General features: G+C 38.6%; 1 protein-coding gene across 2 annotated transcripts in view; it reads right to left on the bottom strand.

The window, feature by feature from the left end:
- Nucleotides 1-22,271, bottom strand: part of LOC124794712 (kinesin-like protein Klp10A) — a 332,986-nt gene that overhangs the window by 76,563 nt on the left and 234,152 nt on the right. For both annotated transcript variants that reach the window (XM_047258294.1, XM_047258293.1), the window contains exon 4: nt 11,542-11,581. In XM_047258294.1, the coding sequence (XP_047114250.1) occupies nt 11,542-11,581 (40 nt within the window). The remainder of the gene's footprint in view (nt 1-11,541; nt 11,582-22,271) is intronic.

The following is a 22,271-nucleotide window of genomic DNA, read 5'->3' as shown; positions in this document are numbered from 1 at the left end:
AGAGAGAAAACTACTATCGAAGATTGCATGTCCATTTTTTTGCACGATAATATAATTTACCTCGTAACCAAATACACTAAGATAAAAATAGACCACATACCACATAAAGAGTAATTTTTCTAGAGAGAGAGAGAGAGAGAGAGAGAGAGAGAGAGAGAGAGAGAGAGAGAGAGAGAGATGTTAAACATACAGATCCAACTGAAATAATGGGGCATATTGGGATTTTGTTGATGAGTGGAGTGCTGAAAATAAGCCGATCAGGCACAAGCCAAATGTTTGACTCCATAAAACATACTTGAATTGATGCAATTTATTTGACTATGCCTGAGCAAAGATTTAAATTTCTTATTAGGACCTTGTGATTTGATGATTTTAATTATCATGAAGTGAGTGCAAAAATTGACAAACTGGCCCCAATACATGAAATATTTGATCTATTCCTTACAAATTTTCAACAGTACTTTGTTCAGAGTGCTGAAATGACTTTGAATGAACAAGTTTTGGCATTCAGTGGACACTGTCCATTTAAGCAGTACATTCCCAGCAAGCCCACAAAATACGGAGTGAAGGTATTTGCGCTTGTGGATGCTCACTATCCCTACACTTGCAACTTGGAAATATATGTAGGCAAACAACCAGAAGTGCCATATCGCTTGAGTAACAAAAGGGATGTGTTAATAAGAGACGTACTTCCTGTGTTTGGCAGAAACACCAATATAACAATGGACAATTGGTTTTCTTTGCTCCATGTTGCTGAGCAGCTGTTGAAAGTAGAACAACCATGGTTGTCATGGTACGGAAGGACAAAATAAAACCTCTGGCTCAGCAGAGATTAGACAAACAAATGTTGCCAAGAAGTCTGTTCTTCAGAATAAAGGAAATTCTTGGCACTCATCTCTTGGAAAGTCAGCCAGCATCTATGGGAATGACGCACAGTGGTTTTGTGGGTCGCTGCTACAACTGCGGAAGATCAAGAAATAGAAGTACCAGAAAAGTACGTAACGACTGTAAAAAATTTGTTTGTCCCGATCATTGCCAGATAGTTTTATTTCCTGTTAAGAAAATAATGATTAAATGTGTTTTTACACAAATGTGTGTTTTTTGAAAGTAAATCAAAGCCAATGACGCTATCTTCCTTAAAAATTGTAACTTGCTGTGGAAAGTTTGTTGTCTTTTTCAAATGTGAGTTCATATGCCTATTCTTTTTGTTGATAGTTTTTATAAACATTATTATGGGCAACACACAAAACACTCCATAAAAATATCTGAAAACTCAATGGCCTCTTTAGTTGAGAAAACAATATACATATGTAATCCATGCGAGCACTTCTATTTCTTTTTACAGCGCGATCACTCATTAAATTTGTTTTGTTACTTTTAACTTTTTACCATTAGCATACGTTAATACAATCTGCATTTTTATAAAAGAGAAAGATTGGCCCTCAGTTTTAAACAATATAACACCAGATCTAATTTTGTGTCTTTAAATATGTCGGCTTGTATCTGTGTGTGTGTGTGTGTGTGTGTGTGTGTGTGTGTGTGCATACCCGTCCATTTTCCCCCCCTAAGGTAAGTCTTTCCGCTACCGGGACTGGAATGACTCCTTACCCTCTCCCTTAAAACCCACTTCCTTTCGTCTTTCCCTCTCCTTCCCTCTTTCCTGATGAGGCAACAGTTTGTTTCGAAAGCTTGAATTTTGAGTGTATGTTTGTGTTTGTTTGTTTGTGTGTGTATCGACGTGCCAGCGCTTTCGTTTGGTAACTCACATCATCTTTGTTTTTAGATATATTTGTGTTTAGTTTTATCATGTATTTGATTTACTAATTTATTTTGGTTACTGCTAGTTAGTATCTTTTGGTCTGGCAAAATTAGTGATTGTTTCATAACTGAAATTCTATTGTTGGCTTATAAACAAACATTATTTCTGTAATAACTGGAAACATTTGGAAGACGAAATGCTAGTATTTTTAAAATATTTATTTGGTTCTAGTTGGAAACATGTTAGCAAAACCAGCCCTGAATAAATTCAAAAGTAATTAACAGTTTTGCCGAAAGTAATGTTTGCGTAATTACATATGTTAATTTCACAATTTAAACAAATAATTTGGTCTAAACCTCGTAGTAGAAGAAACTGTTTAAAAGATGGGAGAGGGGGGGCGGGGAGGGGGAGGAGGCCCCTCGTGATATGTGAGGTGGTCAAGGGTCTCTTATTACTCGATTTATTTTTTCTTTTTTCTCATTGAAAAATGGTGCAGTCTGGTGAACAGGAGGTATGGTATTCCCTGCAGTTGACAACGGGAACAGGGGCTGGCTGGCATTGCAACACCAAGACTTTTATCCACTTTGCACACATTTTTAGTAGTGTATAGGCGGATGAATATACAGCTTGGCATCATGGCAACAGCCTCATGCAATGAGTCACCTCTGCAGGTCAAGATGTGGGAACATGCTACAGTATCCACTGTGCTGTCTTTCAGTCTCCGCTAGACAAGCCAGACAAAATGCACACCTCATCACTCCAAATTAGCACTCTACTCATCATCAGTATGTAGAAGGATAGCTCAGTGCTAAATGATACCCTATAACATCGTCAAACTTTTATGGGGAATTACAGTGCCAGGAATGTCACACAGCTTGTCGCAAGTGAACAGTGCCTGTGATTGTGTATGGGAGTGGGGAACATTTTATGCAGAACGGAGCCACTTTTCATTTTTTAAAATCACTAACACTTCTCCAAACCTGCTCTCTGGTGTTAAATGAAGAACAAAGGTTTTTTTTATCATAAAGGAATCCCCATCCATCCTAGAACAAACCAATCGTTAGTGGGAGTATTTCCCACCTTGTCTCTGAGCCTCATGTTCCTCCCATGGCATAGTTAGGAAAGGGAACATTTTGGAGTCGTGCCCCTCCACAATGGAGTATGTCTTAGCTTCAGAAAGGACTGCTGTGCCCATGCAGCTACTAGGGGAAGAAAGTAATTTGCTTCATACCTGAATCTCCCACCACAGTACCACTCACTCTGAATGGAGGCTCTCCCAATGGGCACCACCCGGCCACAGCAATGCTTGTCCAGCAAGTCAACCATTTCCTAGAGTCCTCGTATCCCAGCCATGAATAGCAGATACTCCTTGGCTTTCATAGAGAGTTTCCGGCTCAGGCACCAACAGTGCAATCTCCGTGTGGTCAGGAGGGCTACCACCGTGCAAGTACTTTATGACGTCCCCTCAGAACGAAATTGTTACCGTGATGAGTTTTGGATGTAGTACCATTGCAACAAAGAAGGGTGCAAAGAGAGAAATGCACAAAGGCGGAATATGTGCCACGCTGGGTAACCTTCCCTGCACAATCCATCTTTTGTAAAATTTAGACAAGACGTATCAAGTCAAACCCAACAATGGGACCACATAATTAATGATGGAAAGGTGTAGACAGTCTGAAGGTAAGGATCGAAGCACAATCAACGCCACAAAGACCATCCATCCAATGGGAAAGCAGAGGGGAAAAAAAGAATAGGAGAAAGACAGAATTGAAACACAGAAAGGTAAGTAACACTGCTAAGGCTGGGGCCCCATGGTGGCCAAGCACATGCTTACAAGAGATGTATGAGGCCTATGGGGCAAAGTAGTTTGTGTAATATATCGACACATTTGTATTTTGTACTGTAATAGGGCAATTTTTATTGACTACCTTATATTTATTAACAACATTTATTAGTAACTGCCTTACTTAAAATAAACTTTTTTGAAGTTTTAAATTTTTATCAGTTGAGTATTTTAATATCAGTGGGTCCGCTAAACCCCCTTTTGGGCATCGATGTTCTAAAGAAGCTCAGGTATCCGAAGGCTAAGTACTATTACACAATATTTTTGGTTTGCATCTCACTACTGTAGACAACACATGGCAAAATTACCACATTCATCAATAACGAATATATATTTAGGAACACAAGTATTAAGTTTTGCCTAGAGCAGTATCTGGGAGCACATGTGACAAACAGAATTTCAAAACAAATTGTTAGCGTATATTGAGCACCAGGTGGTGGTTTTAATCTGTTCATAAAGTGGTTTTTGGTTACTTTTAATATAATTTTTCTTAAAAATTCTTCCAGTAAGAATGTACTACATGTAATACAGCCATTACTCAACTTCATTCCTTAGTAAATTTTCCACCTAGGGTACCTAACTCGCCCCTCACCTTTCTTTTTTTTTTTTTTTAAAAAAAAAAAGGGGAGGAGGAGGAGAAGAAGAAGAAAGCAAGCCATCAATAATTTCATTACAGACGTGTCTCAGGAATGAATAGTCAATGGTCTCTCTGAATTCTGCATGCAGTTAACCTTGTTAATGTGGGTACTTACCAGAATACAAAATCTTCTGAATCTGCAGACCAGTCAATAAGCTAAAAATTGACTGTTTTAAGAAACTACTTGCAAACATTTATTAATCATGGAATTAAAGTATATTGTACAACAGAAAGGACACTATCTGCCACACAGTTTCAATTCTATTGTTCTAGTTCATTACAGCACATATTGTGAAATACTGAAGAAGGTAATCTAGACATTGAAACAAACGTCTCACGAGAAAAGAGATAGCCTCATCACGCAATAAAATGAAGACAATTCGGGATATAGTGAGGTAAGGGAGTGCTATAACTACAGATAAAGAGCAGATTGGTAAAATTCACAGTGTTGCGGAACTTTTCAGGAGCATTTTATATTTGTTACTGGAAATGTGTTTGTCAGGTTCAGTAAATGCTCCAATGGAAAATGGTCTCTCCAATAATTGTTACACTTTTAACCCATTAATACTGCAGGTTACCAACAAGCAAATAACAAGTCCTAACTTTTATCTGGAAGAGTCAAAATTAGAATCAGTTTTCGATTTCAAATAACTTGAAAAAACAACTTCCAACAACTGCACAGTTAACCAATAAATACCAAGCAGGACATAGAAAGAATTCTTTTGTATTATCAGGTCAGAGACCTCCTGATAAACAAAAACCCATGTACCACATATACATTACGTAAATTCTCAGATACAGTTTGGAGATACGTACTCTACTAGGGAAAAACTACAGCAAAATCCTAGTGGTAGAAATGAGATTCACAAGAACTATGAACCAAACTACCAGAAAGGACACATCAAAGTTCCTGTTACTAGTGTGATAGACAGAAGCTGTGATATGGGCACATTATGAGAATGGATGAGATAAGACCAGCCAGAAAAATGTTTTGAAATAAATGTCCGCAGCAAAAGAGCATAAAGAAGAATTAGAAAGCATTGGAGACATCAGTGAAATTAGGCTAGGAGGGGAGATATTTTGTTGGGAAGATGTCCAGGAACAGGGCATCTATGAAGATGGGAGGAGATGGCGAGTGCTTTTACACCACACCCAGGAAACTGGAGCTGAGAAATGGTATGATGATAATGCACATTCTAGTTTTCACAGAAGGCTCATGGAAGACTTAATTTTCATCTTGCTGAATCAGATTGGACAATTTACTTTCCACAGGCTACGAATGCTAGAGAACGATCAACACTATATTTTAATACAATATAGTCCCATGATATTCTTGACAAATTCCTACAGTTGCAACTTTGTCTTAATTAGTGAAACTGGTACTGAGAAATTTTCTGCAGAACACTTCCTCAACACAGGGAAGACAAATGAAGTTGTGTTTCAAGTTGCCGTCACGTCTTTAATATAGTTGTGTACTATCCCCATATTATGTTTCCCAAATGTACCATAATAAGCAATTATGTTAAGTCATGTTAACATGTGGTTAGCATAGCATTGTTGTGTACATGTAAATATTTTTCAGAGGAACGTTGTAGATTTTATACCAATATCAATGATGGCTTATGTGATTTGCAATTAAGGGTTGGACCACAAAGCGAAGATTCCAATAGACGGAGTGCCCTACAACAGTCCACATGACATTTTGTGGCAGCTTCTGGTAATTAAGTGACCTCAATTAAAGGAAACAAATTGTTTACGATGTATGGTTGTTGGTACAATAGGAGCAGTATGTGCCTGTAACTCTGTAGAAAATCAAAAAGCTTGCCTTTTCACAATCTTTAACCCTTGCATATACCAACAAAGGATATACCACCTCTACTATACTGTGCAACCAACCAAATAATGTGTCATTCCATCCCAAATGGGTAAAAATTAATTTAAAATTGTAGTAACCATTATTACTGACAGTTTGTACTGCAAAAAATAAACAAACTCTATTACTGACATGATCCTTTAATTTAACAACAAAGTAATTATTGTTGTCAATATCCGTAGATAAACCTGGAGATATTCAAATCCATGCAGACCTTTAGCCATGGTATACTTAAGGCCAGATATTACAAAATAACTTCGTAAATATAAATATGGCCCTCATTCACCAGATGAAGTTCCGTGCAGCACAAATTATTTAAATAAAAATCTAATTTTAAAATAAAATATAAGTTATTTTAAGGGACAAATCATTTGACAGGAACCTTTCCCAACTGGCTAAAATCTGCTGAAGGTGTGTATCAGAAAGGAGTTAAAGAAATACCAAGAAAATTCTATACTTTTTCACTTTTGCTACCTTTCTCTTAACCACTGGCTGGCAATTTGAAGATCTGCAGTTCAATTTCAGCCTCCTGTAATCATGACTGAAGCATTTCTACTTTCTGGGATGACTTATTTGCTGAATATTACACTATGTTACAAATTTTGTGTATGCAAGCACACACGGCGAATAGTTCCATTCCACCATCAGTACATTCATGGGCGGACAGTAAGTGTGCTTTCTGTGCGAAGTTTTGGTTTCTGTTGACAACCTTACTCTCTCAACTTCTACTCTGTTCTGGATTATTATTCTTGTCTCTTTCTAATGACAGGTTTCAAGTGGAGGCTCTCCATTTTATCTTGTTCCGAGTACCTTCCTTCGTATGTCTGTAGGTTCATCCTACTGTGATGTCATCCATCATTCCAACTCCATATCTCTTTCCCACATTCCTTCCACCTTTCCCTCCATAATTTTTTGTTGCAGTCAATTCCTGCACAGCGTATGTCACATCCAAGATTTTCTCCTCTTTCAGATCCCTTAAAATAATTATCTTTCTTCCCCATTTCCTTCATTACTTCTTCATTCTCACGTCTGTCAGTCCACAAAAATTTAAGCATTCTTCTCCATAGCCACATTTCGAAACTTTCTAAGTATCTTTCTTTTTAACTGTCCATGGTTCATTACCATGTAATGTTCTCTCCAGATAGAACATTTAGCAAATCTTTTCCTCATCTACTCAGGATTCTACATGGGAGTATATTGCCAAAATAACAGTTTGGCATTTCTAAACCAATATTGTCAACTATTTGCAGCTAGATCAACAATGTACTTACTGCAATTCATTAGAAAATACACTGAAGTGCCAAAGAACTGAGTATAAACTCATTTTCTGAGTTAAACACTTTCACTGGCCACCAAACTCCCCAGTCACAAACATTATTGAGCACATCAATGATTCCTTGCAACAATGTTCAGAAGAGATCTCTAAACCCTTGTACTCTTATGGATTTGTGGACAGCCCTGCAGGGTTCATGGTGTCAGTTCCTCCAGCACTACCTCAGACATTAGTCGAGTCCATGCCATGTCATGTTGTGGCACTTCTGCGTGCTCGCAGGGGCCCTATACGATATTAGGCACATGTAGCAGTTTCTTTGGCTCTTGAGTGTAAACTACAGGCTACTGGAGTATTCTGCATTCTGCCAGAGGCAACTGTTCATAAATGTTTTGTAAAATGAAAAAAAATTTGCTAACATTACTTGTGGGGACCCACAAACTTCCACATCAGAGCTCTTATATTTTTCTTGCTAATAACATTACCAGGTAAATACTTTGTCTGCAAAAAAATAGAAATAGCAATTAACAGCAAAATGAGTCAGTTTTAAGAAGAGCCCTTATGAAAGTCTCATGCATGTTAATAATTTGTTTCTGGCCAATTTTTTGTCAGTTAAATTTGAAGAGAGACTATTTGCAGTTTAGAATTTAAGAGAATTCATCCTAGTATGTGTCTAAAATATTACAAGCAGATAGAAAATAGAAAACAAATCATTATATCCAACACAAATGTTGACAGAAATACACAATAATAATGATAAAAATTCAACAATGTCATATGATTTTTTGGGGTACATGACCAAGCCAAACCACAGTTATATATATATATATATATATATATATATATATATATATATATATATATATATATATATATATATATATATATATATATATATATATATATATATATATATATATATATATATATATACACAAATGCTGTGTAGATGCTTGTCTCAGAAACTCTACTGCTTACTAGTTTATTTACTCCTCTATTAAATTTTTTGTTAATGATTTATCTCTTTCACAGTAACAGCCCAGTTCATGGAATTAGTACTAGGAATCATGTACATAAAAATGTACAATCAGATATTTTGGTCCAGGTAGCACCTAGTGCCATATTAAGAAAAACACATTTTCAACAACCAGCCAGAATCCATAAAAAGCTTAGCTATGAATGAAGAACAATTTAAGAGGACAGCAAGAGATTTATTTGTTGCCAACCTATCCTACTCCACTGACAAATGTCACAGTGGTTCCAATTTGTGTGTGCACTGGTAATATCATTTAGCATGTTGTGTAAAATGTGATTTCTGCACATCTTCAATGCAATAATGTGATCTGTAAGTAAATGCTCTTTACTGTTTTCTACTCAAATGATAGGTGGCAAAAATAGCCCAGGAAATCTAATATTAATTAACTAAAAGAAAGATTCATAATTTTTACAAATTCCACATTCCTGAGGGTCATTTTACTTCTATCTCTGGTAGGAAAATTAGTATACCTGTCTGTAAATACTTATTCTGTATTTTTATTTTATGTTGTGTTCCACTTCCTAAGTATCTACTTATTACTGGTCTTTTGAACAGAATCCTAAGTATCTACTTATTACTGGTCTTTTGAACAGAATCCTAAGTATCTACTTATTACTGGTCTTTTGAACAGAAGTTATGTATTTACTACGGTGAACTCTGTTTCAGGTTGGATGGTGATTCTCCAACGCATGGTGTCAAACACCATTAAACTCTGGCCTCAAATTTGCATAATGTGCAGACAAGTAACCAGCGATTTATCCACTGATTTCACTGTATCTGTAACTTTGGATCTGCATTAATTTTGAGGTCATCATTGAGGAACCAATAAAGAGTTCCTCTTGTGTCTCAAATACTAGCCCTGACACTTACGTTCCACAAAGATGCAAAATGTACTATAGGCCTATTCTTACTTCACGTGTGCCCATAGCTCATCTGTTTCATGAACATTTACTAACCAATTTACCAGAACTACACTGTTCACTTCACCTCCATTTGCATCTACAACAACCCTTCACCAACTTTTGATGAATTTGTGTTGACATTCATCTGCAGTTTAAGTTATTTACCATGCCATGGCATGTCTCCCTCAAAAATCCACTTAGACAAAAATGTGTTATCTTCCTGTTGTTTATGGACAAGTGAAGTAATAATAATGCAAACCATACTGCTACAGCAAGAAGACCCTCATATGTGTGGTTAAATTCAATTTTTGTACATTACATTTAACTGAATTATTTTTTGTTTTGATGAAAGGATGGACAGATTAACTTATCAGCTGATCTCCTCTCTTACTTTAGTAGTCATGATTGTGGTGCAATAATCAAAATTTTGTCAGGATGCTCATCAGCTTCCTAAATTATTAGACATTTAAATTTTAATGTATTTTTAGTGTGGGTGGCTCATCAAGGCACATGACATTTCACAAATGACGAAAGTACCTAATATCAAGGAGGCAAGCTTTGATCATCGCACATGATCCAGTCCATTCCTCCGGCTTCACAGTTTCTGTTCTATCTAGCGAAGGAAAGACCAGCACTTTGGACTGGTGCATCATTAACATCTGCTCAAAGAACTGTGCACAAATTTGAACAGTCTTACAAACTGCAGTGCACTGAATGACCGATTCATGATTGTTGGTCATAATCAGCACTAAAACCTGGCTACTGCAGCAAGTGCAATATAAATGAATTATTGGCTTGATTTTCTCCCACCAAACCGAAACTTCTCATAGGTAACTGAATAGTTTATAAGTTCATTTGGTACCTCAGCTTCATCCTAGTCTAATGTCTACTTGCAGTGTCACAAAATTGTTGAAACACTTGCCTCTAACACAAATGAAGTTACAGTACATAAAGTTTGGTTACTTTTTTAAATCCACTACATTAATCTACAGCTAATTTTGTATTTTGAAGCACTACTTTTCTTAGTGAGTGCCACAAATTACACCACTAACATGCAGAATGCTCACTGAAGATGAACTTCAGGACATCGTTCGGTAACAATGAGCAGCTGCACAACCTTGGTTAATTTTTTATTTCATGGTAAAAGTGTCTGAAGAAGAGACAATGTTCGGATGTTAATTAGCTCCACCAAGATGAATGTAATATTGGTGAAGGAAATTTATAAATTCAGCAAAATAATGTTGACAGCTGTTTACGTCACAGCTATGAAACTAGAAAGAATTTACGTTTTTGTCAGTCCGTTAACCAACCCAACCCTTTTCTTTTTTACGGTTTTCTTCTTTATGGTCACTGAAACTGTGAAATGATGACAATATTCAGAAAGAAACAGTACCTATTTTCTCAAATTGTGGCAAATGGAACCTTGATTCTTAAAAATTGTTCTGATAACATTAGCTAGTAACCATCAGTATTTCACCAAAGTAGTGACAGTTCTGCTAATCTGTTTTTAGTGTGTTATCTTCATGAAATCCAAGAAATTAGACTTTGGTTCTAATTTTGCTATCATAAGCTGGAAACACATGCATCTGCTCATTAATTTTGAAAAGAATGAAAAGTAGTTGCTTCTAGCACTGGATCAAGAGGGGAAAGAAAAGTTAATAATAGCCTAGTGGGTTCATAGTAAACTAAACACGGTAACTTTTAAAAACCAAGCAGTTACCAAATTTACACCTCAACAGTTTAACAATGCCAGATAAAGTTTTACAACAATGAAAGGAGGTATTACTACAGAAGAGGTAAGGGGAGGGGGAGCAGAAGATACCTGTATACCGTAAAATAAGAAAAAGTTTAAAATGGCAGGAGTATTGTTTACTGCCTGAAAACATCTTGAGTGTACATAGTGTACCAAATGTTAGAATGAACAGAATAAAGTATTTACTAAAATATGTGTCCTGCTGTCATATCACATCACAGGAAAGTGGTGCAAATTGAAAATACCAGAAACAATTAATACTGAGCATTCCATATGCACCAAGGCATCTCCATATCAATGATAGGTAAAACTTAGCCCAGCAACTACAGTTAAAAAATTTCATTGTCATGTTAACAGCTTTGTATAAGATGGGAGTAAACACATAAGGAAACCAGAACACTTGGGATTTCTGCAAATTCAATAGAAAATGGTGGCGTTATGTTTATTTAATTTAGGAAAAATGCTTACCTCTATGAGCTTGACCACCTACTGAAGCCCTTGTAGCACTCTGAAAAGTCAAAAAGGGAAATGATTAGTTGCTTTAGCAGGTCAGAAACAGATAATGATTGAAATCATATAGACACCGTGACTGGTTTACTAGTTGCTCCAAAGATATTCGATAGTTGGCCAGGAAATTATTTAACTAATACTGTACCATGAAATATTTTATATTTTCAAGTAGTTTCCCCTTAATGACTGTTGCTATGAAAGTGTCTTACAACAGATATGATAATACCAATCCGTAAATTCAGAACATTCTAGTAAACCAATCCTTGAACAAAACTGAATTTTCGGAGATCTGTGATGCAGTAAATGTGAAATTACCAAGGTCCTCAATATATGAAGGAGAAGCAAAGCACCAATGGGACAACAACATGGAAGAAATAGAGTGCAAGCTGTTGCACCATCCCCACTCTTTAAAGACAGAGCAATCTCTTTGAGAATAAATCTGGCTGTAACTTTGAATGATATAACCCACCATTTGCCTGAAGTGATTTGGACAAACCAAGTTAAAACTGGGACTGATATTCTCATTTGGTATGAGAGAGAAATGAGAAAGAGGTAAGACTAATCCCTAGCTTTGTGGTTATCCACCTGGTAATTACAACACAACTGTGAAAGATATTCATTCTGAAATGTAGTAAGGTACAGAGTTACACGATTTCCTAAATTGTTTTATTGGCGTTCATTATGATGCGCGACATGGAAAGTTCTACCTCAAGGAGAGTGAAAAAAATTAAACTGGGAGAAAAAGGTAGTTTTATAAAGGCAAAAACTGAATTTACTGATAAACTGCCAAGATTTGTGAATCACAGCGGAGAGTCTCACTATATCATAATTTGTGACTGGTCATTTGATCAATATTTACCCCTTAATACAGCCACAGGTATTTGATAATAAACCTGATAAAAATAGTAGCCACTATAAACTAAGTCTCGCAACATTTACTCTATGTATATAGTTCAGCCAAGTATAAAAACTGCACTTAATGTGAAAATAAAAGCAGTAAATAAATTTAATTACATGCATATCATATCAGCATAAAACTATATTTCAATTAGAAGCATCAGAGGCCTCTAATAATTACTTTTTATGTATATGATCAATTTCATACTACAGTCAGCAGCTGATGAAACAACCAACTACAGCTGACAGTCTTCAAGAATAATTTTAACTATAAATATCTCCAAGTAAGAAACTTATATACAACAGAAAGTGCAAGAAACTACAAACACCGCACAATGCAGACCTGTTCCCTTCAGTGCATAGTACCTTATTTACATTTTTCTGTTTATTGTGACTCGGCACATTTCTCCACACCACGGATAGCAGTTTATAGTGCTCTATATGAAATGAATGCAAGGACTCGATCCAACAATATGTTGAATACAAGTAGGAAACCATGAAAAGCAATAATTCTCTTTGTTGGGACCTAATGTGTATTTAACACACGTATATAGAGTGTGTATTAGTGAGAAAGAGAAACTGTATTGTCATATAAATGATGTCAATAGACTGACACCAGGTCTCAACAGTAGTAACTGAAAATTTAAAGTAGACATCCTGAACATATCTGGCAACTATTTTGGATCTGACTTTAATTAGATAAACTTAAAATTTGGCCTGCTATGTGAGGCCCGTGTGTAGTGGTTCAATCTATAATTTGGCACGACTCATTTGCTACCTGTGAAACCAGCCACAAATTTCAAAGTTCAGCATGAGAATTATATATGCTAATTCAGTGAAAATTTTACACTCTATATAGTGTGTGGTTTTCTTCTTTATTTTTATTTATTCACACTCTGCACCCACTGTCTTGCAACATGTTTCATTATCTATGAAAAATCAAATGCTCCCCAAACCAATAATAGTAAGGGAAGGGGGGGAGTAAAGTCCACTTCTAATTGAATTGCCAACAATTCAGCCAAGCATTAGTCAGATAATTGCCTGAAACTCTGCATCAATTAACTTTGACTAGATTCATCCAGTATTTGAGAATGAGAGCACACAGCAACCTCCAATAAACTTTACAAAATTTCAAACCTTTTGTAACTATCTCATTAACATGTCCACAAAGAGGGGAAAGGAAAGAGCATTATGCTTATTTTCAATAAAACATCATCAGGCAAAACATTTTAACTTACTACTTCTTTACCACTAATTCTATTCACAACACATTCTGCAGAGAGTATCTACATGTATCATTGAATGTACCCAAAAAATTATGTCATTGTACAACAAACAATTCAGGAGATATATGATGTCATTAACACTGACATACAGGAGGACTAGGTTTTGCTTAAAACGGAGCACAAATTATTCGGACTGCATTATCTAGAGCTCAATAGTAAGAGCACTTTACTGTCCTTCAGTAATTTCAAATCTTTTCTACAATTTTTATTTTTTATACACTCATTGTCAAATATTTAACACAATAACTTATTTGCATGGTAGGTATACATTTTATACATGGGAGCTAGATTCTTTAAAGCATTGGGGGTGGAAGCTTACTGGGTACATTATAACCGAGTTAGTTGACATCTATCTCATTTATGGGGAGGCACAATACAAGTCAAGCAACAAGGCAGCTGTATGAAAAGATTTTCAGGGAGAAAGTTAACAATTTATGTCATATTTCAAATATTAGATAGCAGTCTTCGTAGAACAGAAACCGTTAGACCAGATCAACCAGTATAAGAAACTGGTATACCTCGCATTGAGTGAACTGTTCAGTGTGAGGAAGCTGTGTTGTTGTGAACTGAGGACAACCACAGCAAAGTATATGGTCCACAACCAAGGAACTAAATACCTCCAACATCTACATTATCTGATCAAACTAACTGGACATATTGCAATGGACACTAATATGGGGTGCGTGCACCCTTTGCCTTTATGACAACTTTAACTCTGCTGTGGTCTCAATGTATGCAGATGAATGGCAGCCCACTCTTCCTCAAGGGCAGAAACCACAGACGGAAGTGTTGTTGGACATTGAGGTCTGGATTGAAGTCAATATCCTAACTCATCCCAAAGATGTTCTGTTGGGTTCACATCAGGACTCTGGCCAGCCCAGGCCACAAACCGTTGCCTCACGGATGTTACTTAATGACAGGGTATGTGGTCATGTTGATGCAGTCAGTCATCTCGAGACTGTTCCTCTAATGCACGCAGTACACAATGCAGTGAACTGTGTTCATATCCTTTCATATTTAGCGTTTTATTAACCACAACATAGCCATGAGGAAACACCACCTCTGTGTTTCACCATCGACTCTACACATGGTGGCAGGTAACATTCAGGCTGACATTCTACAGATATTCGACACACCCATCAGATTTTCACAAGGTACAGCACATGATCCATCACTCTAAACCACTCATTTCAAGTCACCCACTGTGGTCCTTTACATCACCTCAAATGTTGCTTTGTACAAACTACACAATAGGGTGGCTTATGGAGAGCTGTTCAAACCACTGTACCCCAATCTTGTTAACTTTCATGCATAGCCACTGCACTAGCTGGACTGCTGTACTCATAAGTGATTCCTTCCACTGATTTCCATGTATATTTTTACAATCACCCTTCACGAAGTTCGACGAGCCATGTGTCACTACATGAGGTCTGCCAGGTATTTGTTTAGCTGTGGTTGTTCTTTTGTATTTCCAATTCACAATCACACCACCAACAGCGGGCTTTGGCAGCTTTAGAAACGGTTAAAATGTCGCTGACAGCTTTGTTACTTAGGTGACATCCAATCAATAGCCCAGGTTTGAAGCTGCCGAATTCTCTTGACCGACCCATTCTGCTGTAATACTGCTGCTCTACTGACATCACAATATTCCCCACCTTCTTTTATATTGAGGGGTCCACCAGTCACATTACGTAGTGGACGATTCCACGTTACACAGCGGTGTCTGGATACTTTGATCAGAGACTGTATGTGTGGAACGTCCTTTCTCCTTACTATGTGGGAATCTGCCAGTGGTGTCTACTCCAAACTGTAAACATCACTGACTTCCAAATGTGTGTGTTTACTGAAGAGGCTCTCTCATGATGGAAGGAATAGTCAACAGCCACAAGATAAATATATGGGAATTGGGAAGTCCTATGGGAAATCTTGTCTTCCATCATCAATACATAATTGCAGGAAATGTGTGGGCTGATGTTCATTCACGACAATCTGAGCTGTATCTCTTGTGTGAAAAGCTTGGTTGATGAAATTATGATATTTTTCTCCATAAAATAATAATTGACTTGTTTGAGAATGTCCCATTAGTGGTCAGGAAAAAATTTATTGCTCCAGCATGATGGGGACCCACCACACACTGCCAGTTATATTCGACTCTGTTGAATGGATAGGTGGGTCAGTATAATGGCCACCGTGTCATCTCGGCCTCACTGCAGCCAATTTCTTTTTGTGGGGAAGATGAACCATTTGGTGTACAAGACACTTATGCTCACTCCAGAAGAGCTCGTTTCCCCTTTGACTGAAGCTAGAGCCATTATGCGTGAAACACCTGGTTGTTTGGAGTGTGACTGATAATCGTTGACATGCAAACGTGAAGAAATAGCACACTAGGTGCGTTAAAAATTGTTTAACGCAACTGGTGTCGTATTTCTTCACACCGGAAATACTGTCACCGTATTCACACGAATTGAATGCGCCATCAAATGTAATACGCATTCCAATTTTAAAAATTAAACTTATAAAAAAAGGAATTTTGGCACATCGCTCGTAGTGTAGGTTTGTATTGTTGACATTTATTTTACAATGTTAACTTTATTTCAAAAACAGTGAGTGTATACATGAACTATAAAAAAAACCAATTAATTTTTGAGCTACTCATTACAGTAGTAAGTGAAATTTTCGTTATTAAAAAAGAACGCCTAACCTGATTACCTACACAACATACAAAGAAACATATTGTAAATTACAGGCGTTACTAATCATTATTCACTAATGTCATCCTTATTGGAATCCTCGGAAAGATCTTCATCAGAAATAAATACGAGGTGCTATCCAAAATTTTTGGGACTGGTGCTGCCATCTCTTGAAAACCTTACGCTTCTGTCACTGGTCAAACGTATTCTGGAACTCCTGTTCTTTGAGAGTGTTTATCACCGCCAGCGATGCTTCTTGAATCCTATCTAGAATGTCGAACCGATTGTCTTTCAACTTTAGTTTCAGTTTTGGCAATAGCGCGAAGTCACAAGGTGCCAAATCAGGCGAGTACGGTGGGTGGGGTACAACCGCCATGTTGTTTTTGCCAAAGAGGTTCTGGTGAGCAAGGACGTGTGACAGGGTGCATTGTCGTAATGCAGCAGCCAGTTCCCTTGACGTCAAAGCTCGGGCTGTCGTCGCGGAATTCACTGTTTGGTTGGGTGGGGCGAATTCTTTGTGCACAATTCCCTTGGTATCAAAGAAAATGATGTTCATGCTCTTCACCTGTCTCGCTTTTTTGGGTCTTTGAGAGCCAGGGCTCTTCCACCGGGGCGATTGTTGCTTTGTCTCTGGATCCCCACTTGTTGAATCACTGTAAGGGTCTCCGTAGCCCTTTCCCCAGGATTCGCACAGAATTTAACATACACGTGCTGTTTTGCTCGCGGATCCGTCGTAAAATCGCCACACACCAAACACAGTATTACGGAAATCACTGTCGACACGCAAACACGTCCTCCCACCTGAATGCCACTCCCCACACTTGACTAATCACATAGCGGTGTAAATAGCTACTACTCCTACTTTCCAGATGGCAGCACCAGTCCCGAAAATTTTGGATTCCACCTCGTACATTTCCTCCTTCCCCGCCATCCTCGGTGCCGTTCCAGAGCACATTATCTTCACTGTGATCCAGAGTATTTGAAATACAGCATTTCTTGAATCATTGGTGCTTCGTTGCGTTTCCAGGCAGCTGAAATCCAGTGCGCAATAATGTAGGGCGCAGCAAGTTTAATTTTTCCTGTCGGAGTCAGTTCACGATTTGGTTAACAAAACCATTTTTCGTACTGTTCTTAAACATAACCTTTGAGAGGTTTATACTAACGCCCAGGGGTTCTAATACAGAAGTCAATCCTCCAGGAATAGTAACAAGGTCACTGGGTAGGCTGTGCATCACCTGTTTTTACGTCGTCAGTGAGATGACCACTAAAGACAAATCATCGATGGTTGTTTGCAAAGCCCACCAGGACGGAGATCCCACAAGTTACGGAGCCAGTCAAGCATCAAAGTTTCAGTCATCCATCTCCTCTCTTTATTTCGAATAATGACGTCACTAGGGAGTTTAATTTTTTTGGAGTCTTCAGGCTTGTTTTTCGCTCGAAGATTAAAAAAGGTGGAAGTTTGTTCCCATCTGCTGTGATTCCCAGAATTACTGTTACGTGCTGCTTTTCGCTCCCAGATGTTTTGATGGTAACTTCTTTGTATCCTTCTCGTCAATCGTGTAATTACGTGGCACATCAAACAAAATTGGAGTCATCAAGCGTTGCCTGTTTGGCCAATCAAAAAATTCTTATCCTCCCGAAGTGTGATAACATACCGCTGAAATTCTTTAATTTTCTTCTCAAAATCCTGTGGAAGCTTTTGGCATTTGAGAGGTCCAGTGAATTTATTTCTAGTAACGGTAGTTGCAAATAATCCCAATTCTCTTTTTTTTCATAAGGGAACGTTGCTCTCAGCAACAGTGAACTCTCTTCCCGCCTTTCTGTTACCATATTTTCCAGGACAAAGAATTACTTTAAGCTCGAAAGTAGCCTCATACGATAGTCTTCTCTGCTTGCCTTCCATTTCGTGGCTACCTAATGCAAACAATGCGTAGTATTGTAGTAGGCCAACAATATCGAAACGAGGTTGAGAAGTACAACAACGCGTTGAAATGTACGGGACAGTAGCTAAATTTCGAGGACACGTTCTATTTGAACGGACGATTAAAGAAAATTTCCTCTAAATTCAGAACCGGAAATATATATCAGCTCTTAACTCGATAACTTCTTACCCGATTTACGTCTTCCTTTAATTCACAGATACCGCACCTATATTTTCTTGCTAGAGTTTAATACATACTTTGCTACTTCAGATCACATAGGGTACAAAATACCTGTGAACAATTCAAGTTTGAACTCTAATCTAATGCGTTATCAAATTTTGAGTACTCTGTATGGTAAAAAAAGTGCGCACTAGGTTCGCATAAAAACGGTATTCCATTCACACCACCACCCCATAGCGCACCGTAATCGGACTAACAGTTTTGTGCTACCTACGCTTACTTCACGCAGTCAAAGAGGAAGACTTGACGTGCTGAAAGCTCAAAAAGCAGTAAAACTCCTTCACACAGTGAAAGTAAAATTATGTTCTACTATAATTTCAAAAGAACAATTTCAAATATTTACCGAAAATTGTGAAAAAGTGTAACATAAAAATATTGGCACTCGATATTGCCATTTTGATATCGACTTATCGGGGAGGTAATATCACTGATACATATCGATATAATTACTGGTGGACATAACGACATATCGATATTTTATCAAGCAACTCTAGAGCACTGGCGGAGCTGTCATTTGAATTCACGTGATTCACGTGGAAAGGTTTCCGTCGTGATTACGGCCGCACGACGGGAAATAAGGTACTCGGCATCCGGATTGGTGGTTGGTGCTAGAAACATGGAACATTCGATTTCGAAAATCGTTGTTGTTGTTGTGGTCTTCAGTCCTGAGACTGGTTTGATGCAGCTCTCCATGCTACTCTATCCTGTGCAAGCTTTTTCATCTCCCAGTACCTACTGCAACCTACATCCTTCTGAATCTGCTTAGTGTATTCATCTCTTGGTCTCCCTCTACGATTTTTACCCTCCACGCTGCCCTCCAATACTAAATTGGTGATCCCTTGATGCCTCAGAACATGTCCAACCAACCGATCCCTTCTTCTGGTCAAGTTGTGCCACAAACTTCTCTTCTCCCCAATCCTATTCAATACTTCCTCATTAGTTACGTGATCTACCCATCTAATCTTCAGCATTCTTCTGTAGCACCACATTTCGAAAGCTTCTATTCTCTTCTTGTCCAAACTATTTATCGTCCATGTTTCACTTCCATACATGGCTACACTCCATACGAATACTTTCAGAAATGACTTCCTGACACTTAAATCAATACTGGATGTTAACAAACTTCTCTTCTTCAGAAACGCTTTCCTTGCCATTGCCAGCCTACATTTTATATCCTCTCTACTTCGACCATCATCAGTTATTTTGCTCCCCAAATAGCAAAACTCCTTTACTACTTTAAGTGCCTCATTTCCTAATCTAATTCCCTCAGCATCACCCGACTTAATTAGACTACATTCCATTATCCTTGTTTTGCTTTTGTTGATGTTCATCTTATATCCTCCTTTCAAGACACTGTCCATTCCATTCAACTGCTCTTCCAAGTCCTTTGCTGTCTCTGACAGAATTACAATGTCATCGGCGAACCTCAAAGTTTTTATTTCTTCTCCATGAATTTTAATACCTACCCCGAATTTTTCTTTTGTTTCCTTTACTGCTTGCTCAATATACAGATTGAACAACATCGGGGAGAGGCTACAACCCTGTCTTACTCCCTTCCCAACCACTGCTTCCCTTTCATGTCCCTCGACTCTTATAACTGCCATCTGGTTTCTGTACAAATTGTAAATAGCCTTTCGCTCCCTGTATTTTACCCCTGCCACCTTCAGAATTTGAAAGAGAGTATTCCAGTCAACATTGTCAAAAGCTTTCTCTAAGTCTACAAATGCTAGAAACGTAGGTTTGCCTTTCCTTAATCTTTCTTCTAAGATAAGTCGTAAGGTCAGTATTGCCTCACGTGTTCCAGTGTTTCTACGGAATCCAAACTGATCTTCCCCGAGGTTGGCTTCTACTAGTTTTTCCATTTATCTGTAAAGAATTCGTGTTAGTATTTTGCAGCTGTGACTTATTAAGCTGATAGTTCGGTAATTTTCACATCGTTAGGGACTTAAATATTCCGGGATCCACAGCGCCAAGAGTGTGCCGAGAATACCAGATTCCAGGCACCGCTTCTCACCACGGGTAACGCAGTGGCCGATGGCCTTACTTACCGAACGAGAGCAGCTGTGTTAGTATACATTTGTCGATGCTAACAGACAGGCAACACTGCGTGAAATAATCGTTGAAATCAATATGGACGACGTTAAGTGTATCCATTAAGACAGTGTGGCAAAATTTGGCGTTAATGTGCTGCTGAAGTCGATGACCGTGCCTTTGCTAACAGCACAACATTGCAGCGCACTTTTTTTAGACGACTAGAAGACTGGCTTGCTCAGATTAGGTGAAGTGAGCCCCAATTTTCGTTGCCAAGAGTTGACGGTCGAGTCGAGTATGGCCAGGCTCCACGAAGCAATGGACCAAAGTTGTTGACAAGGTCCTCGTGTGGTCTGTGTTTACGTGGAATGGACTGGGTCCTCTGGTCCAACTGAACAGATCATTGACTAGAAATGGTTAGGATCGGCTACACAGACTATGTCCCCAAACTACGATGGAATTTTTATGGGTGACAATGGGCCATGTCACCAGGCCGCAATTGTTCGCGACTGATCTGAAGAACATTTAGGGCAATTCGAGCGAATGGTCTGATCACTCAGATCGTCCGACAGGAATCTCATCGAACATTCGTGGGATGTAATCGAGAGGTCAGTTCGTGCACAAAACCCTGCACCGGCAACACTTCCGCAATTATGGACGGCTATAGAGGCAGCATGGCTCAATGTTTCTGCAGTGGACTTCCAATGGCTTGTTGAGTACATGTCAAGTCGAGTTGCTGCACTCGCCGGGCAGGAGGATGCCCGCCACGATGTTACGAGGTACTCCACGAGCTCAGGGTAAATTCCCTCTCCATAAAATTCTCCCGCCTATGAGTCTTGTAACCCTAAATGAACAAAACCTGTGTTTGTGTAATGTAATCTAACAGTTAAGCTCGTGAATAGGATGTTATCACGAGCTTTTTCTCTGTTTTCTGCTGAGTGCAGATGAACGGCAACTTCTGTCATGACGAACGTTCGTCCTTCCACTCTTCAACGACATCAGTGACACACACTATCCCAACTGCAAGCACTCTCGTCCACTGCTAGAGATCGCGACTGTTCGCCGCACCGCAGGACGTCAGCATGGGGACCGTGTTTCTCATTACACCGATGGGAAAAAAGAGATGCGCGCCGACACTGGTGCGTCCAAAGGTTTCAGGAGTGCCATCGCGTCTTATTTTCAGACGAGTCCGAATTCTGCGTATGTTATCACACTGGACGCACACGTTTCAGGAGACTAACAAGAATGAACGCTGTCAGAATCCATTTCTCATCGTCATGGCGCCAAGCACGTGGCGTAACTGATTGGGCTGCCGCTGTGTATACTATTCGGTTTCCTTGGTTCGCACAGATGGTAATTTCTTTGAACAAGATAACGCAAAATACCATTTTTCCCGTTCTTCTGCCTCGATACAGGTGTTCGACTGTTACCTTGGTCAGCACGTTCACCAAATCTCTCCCACAATGATAACATTGGGTCTTGGTTTGCGGAGAAACGGGCACGTCACCAATCGCCAGCCACCACTACTGATGAACTCTGACGGAGCCGTATGTTGTCCAGGATCAGTTCGACTCTACGCGCAGCTGCGCTACAGCCATTACTGTCGCCAAATGTGGCAAATT

Source organism: Schistocerca piceifrons, chromosome 4, assembly GCF_021461385.2.
Source record: "Schistocerca piceifrons isolate TAMUIC-IGC-003096 chromosome 4, iqSchPice1.1, whole genome shotgun sequence".
Taxonomy (NCBI): Eukaryota; Metazoa; Arthropoda; class Insecta; order Orthoptera; family Acrididae; genus Schistocerca; species Schistocerca piceifrons.
The sequence above is the reverse complement of the archived record's forward strand: the minus strand, read 5'-3'. Positions and strand labels throughout refer to the sequence as shown.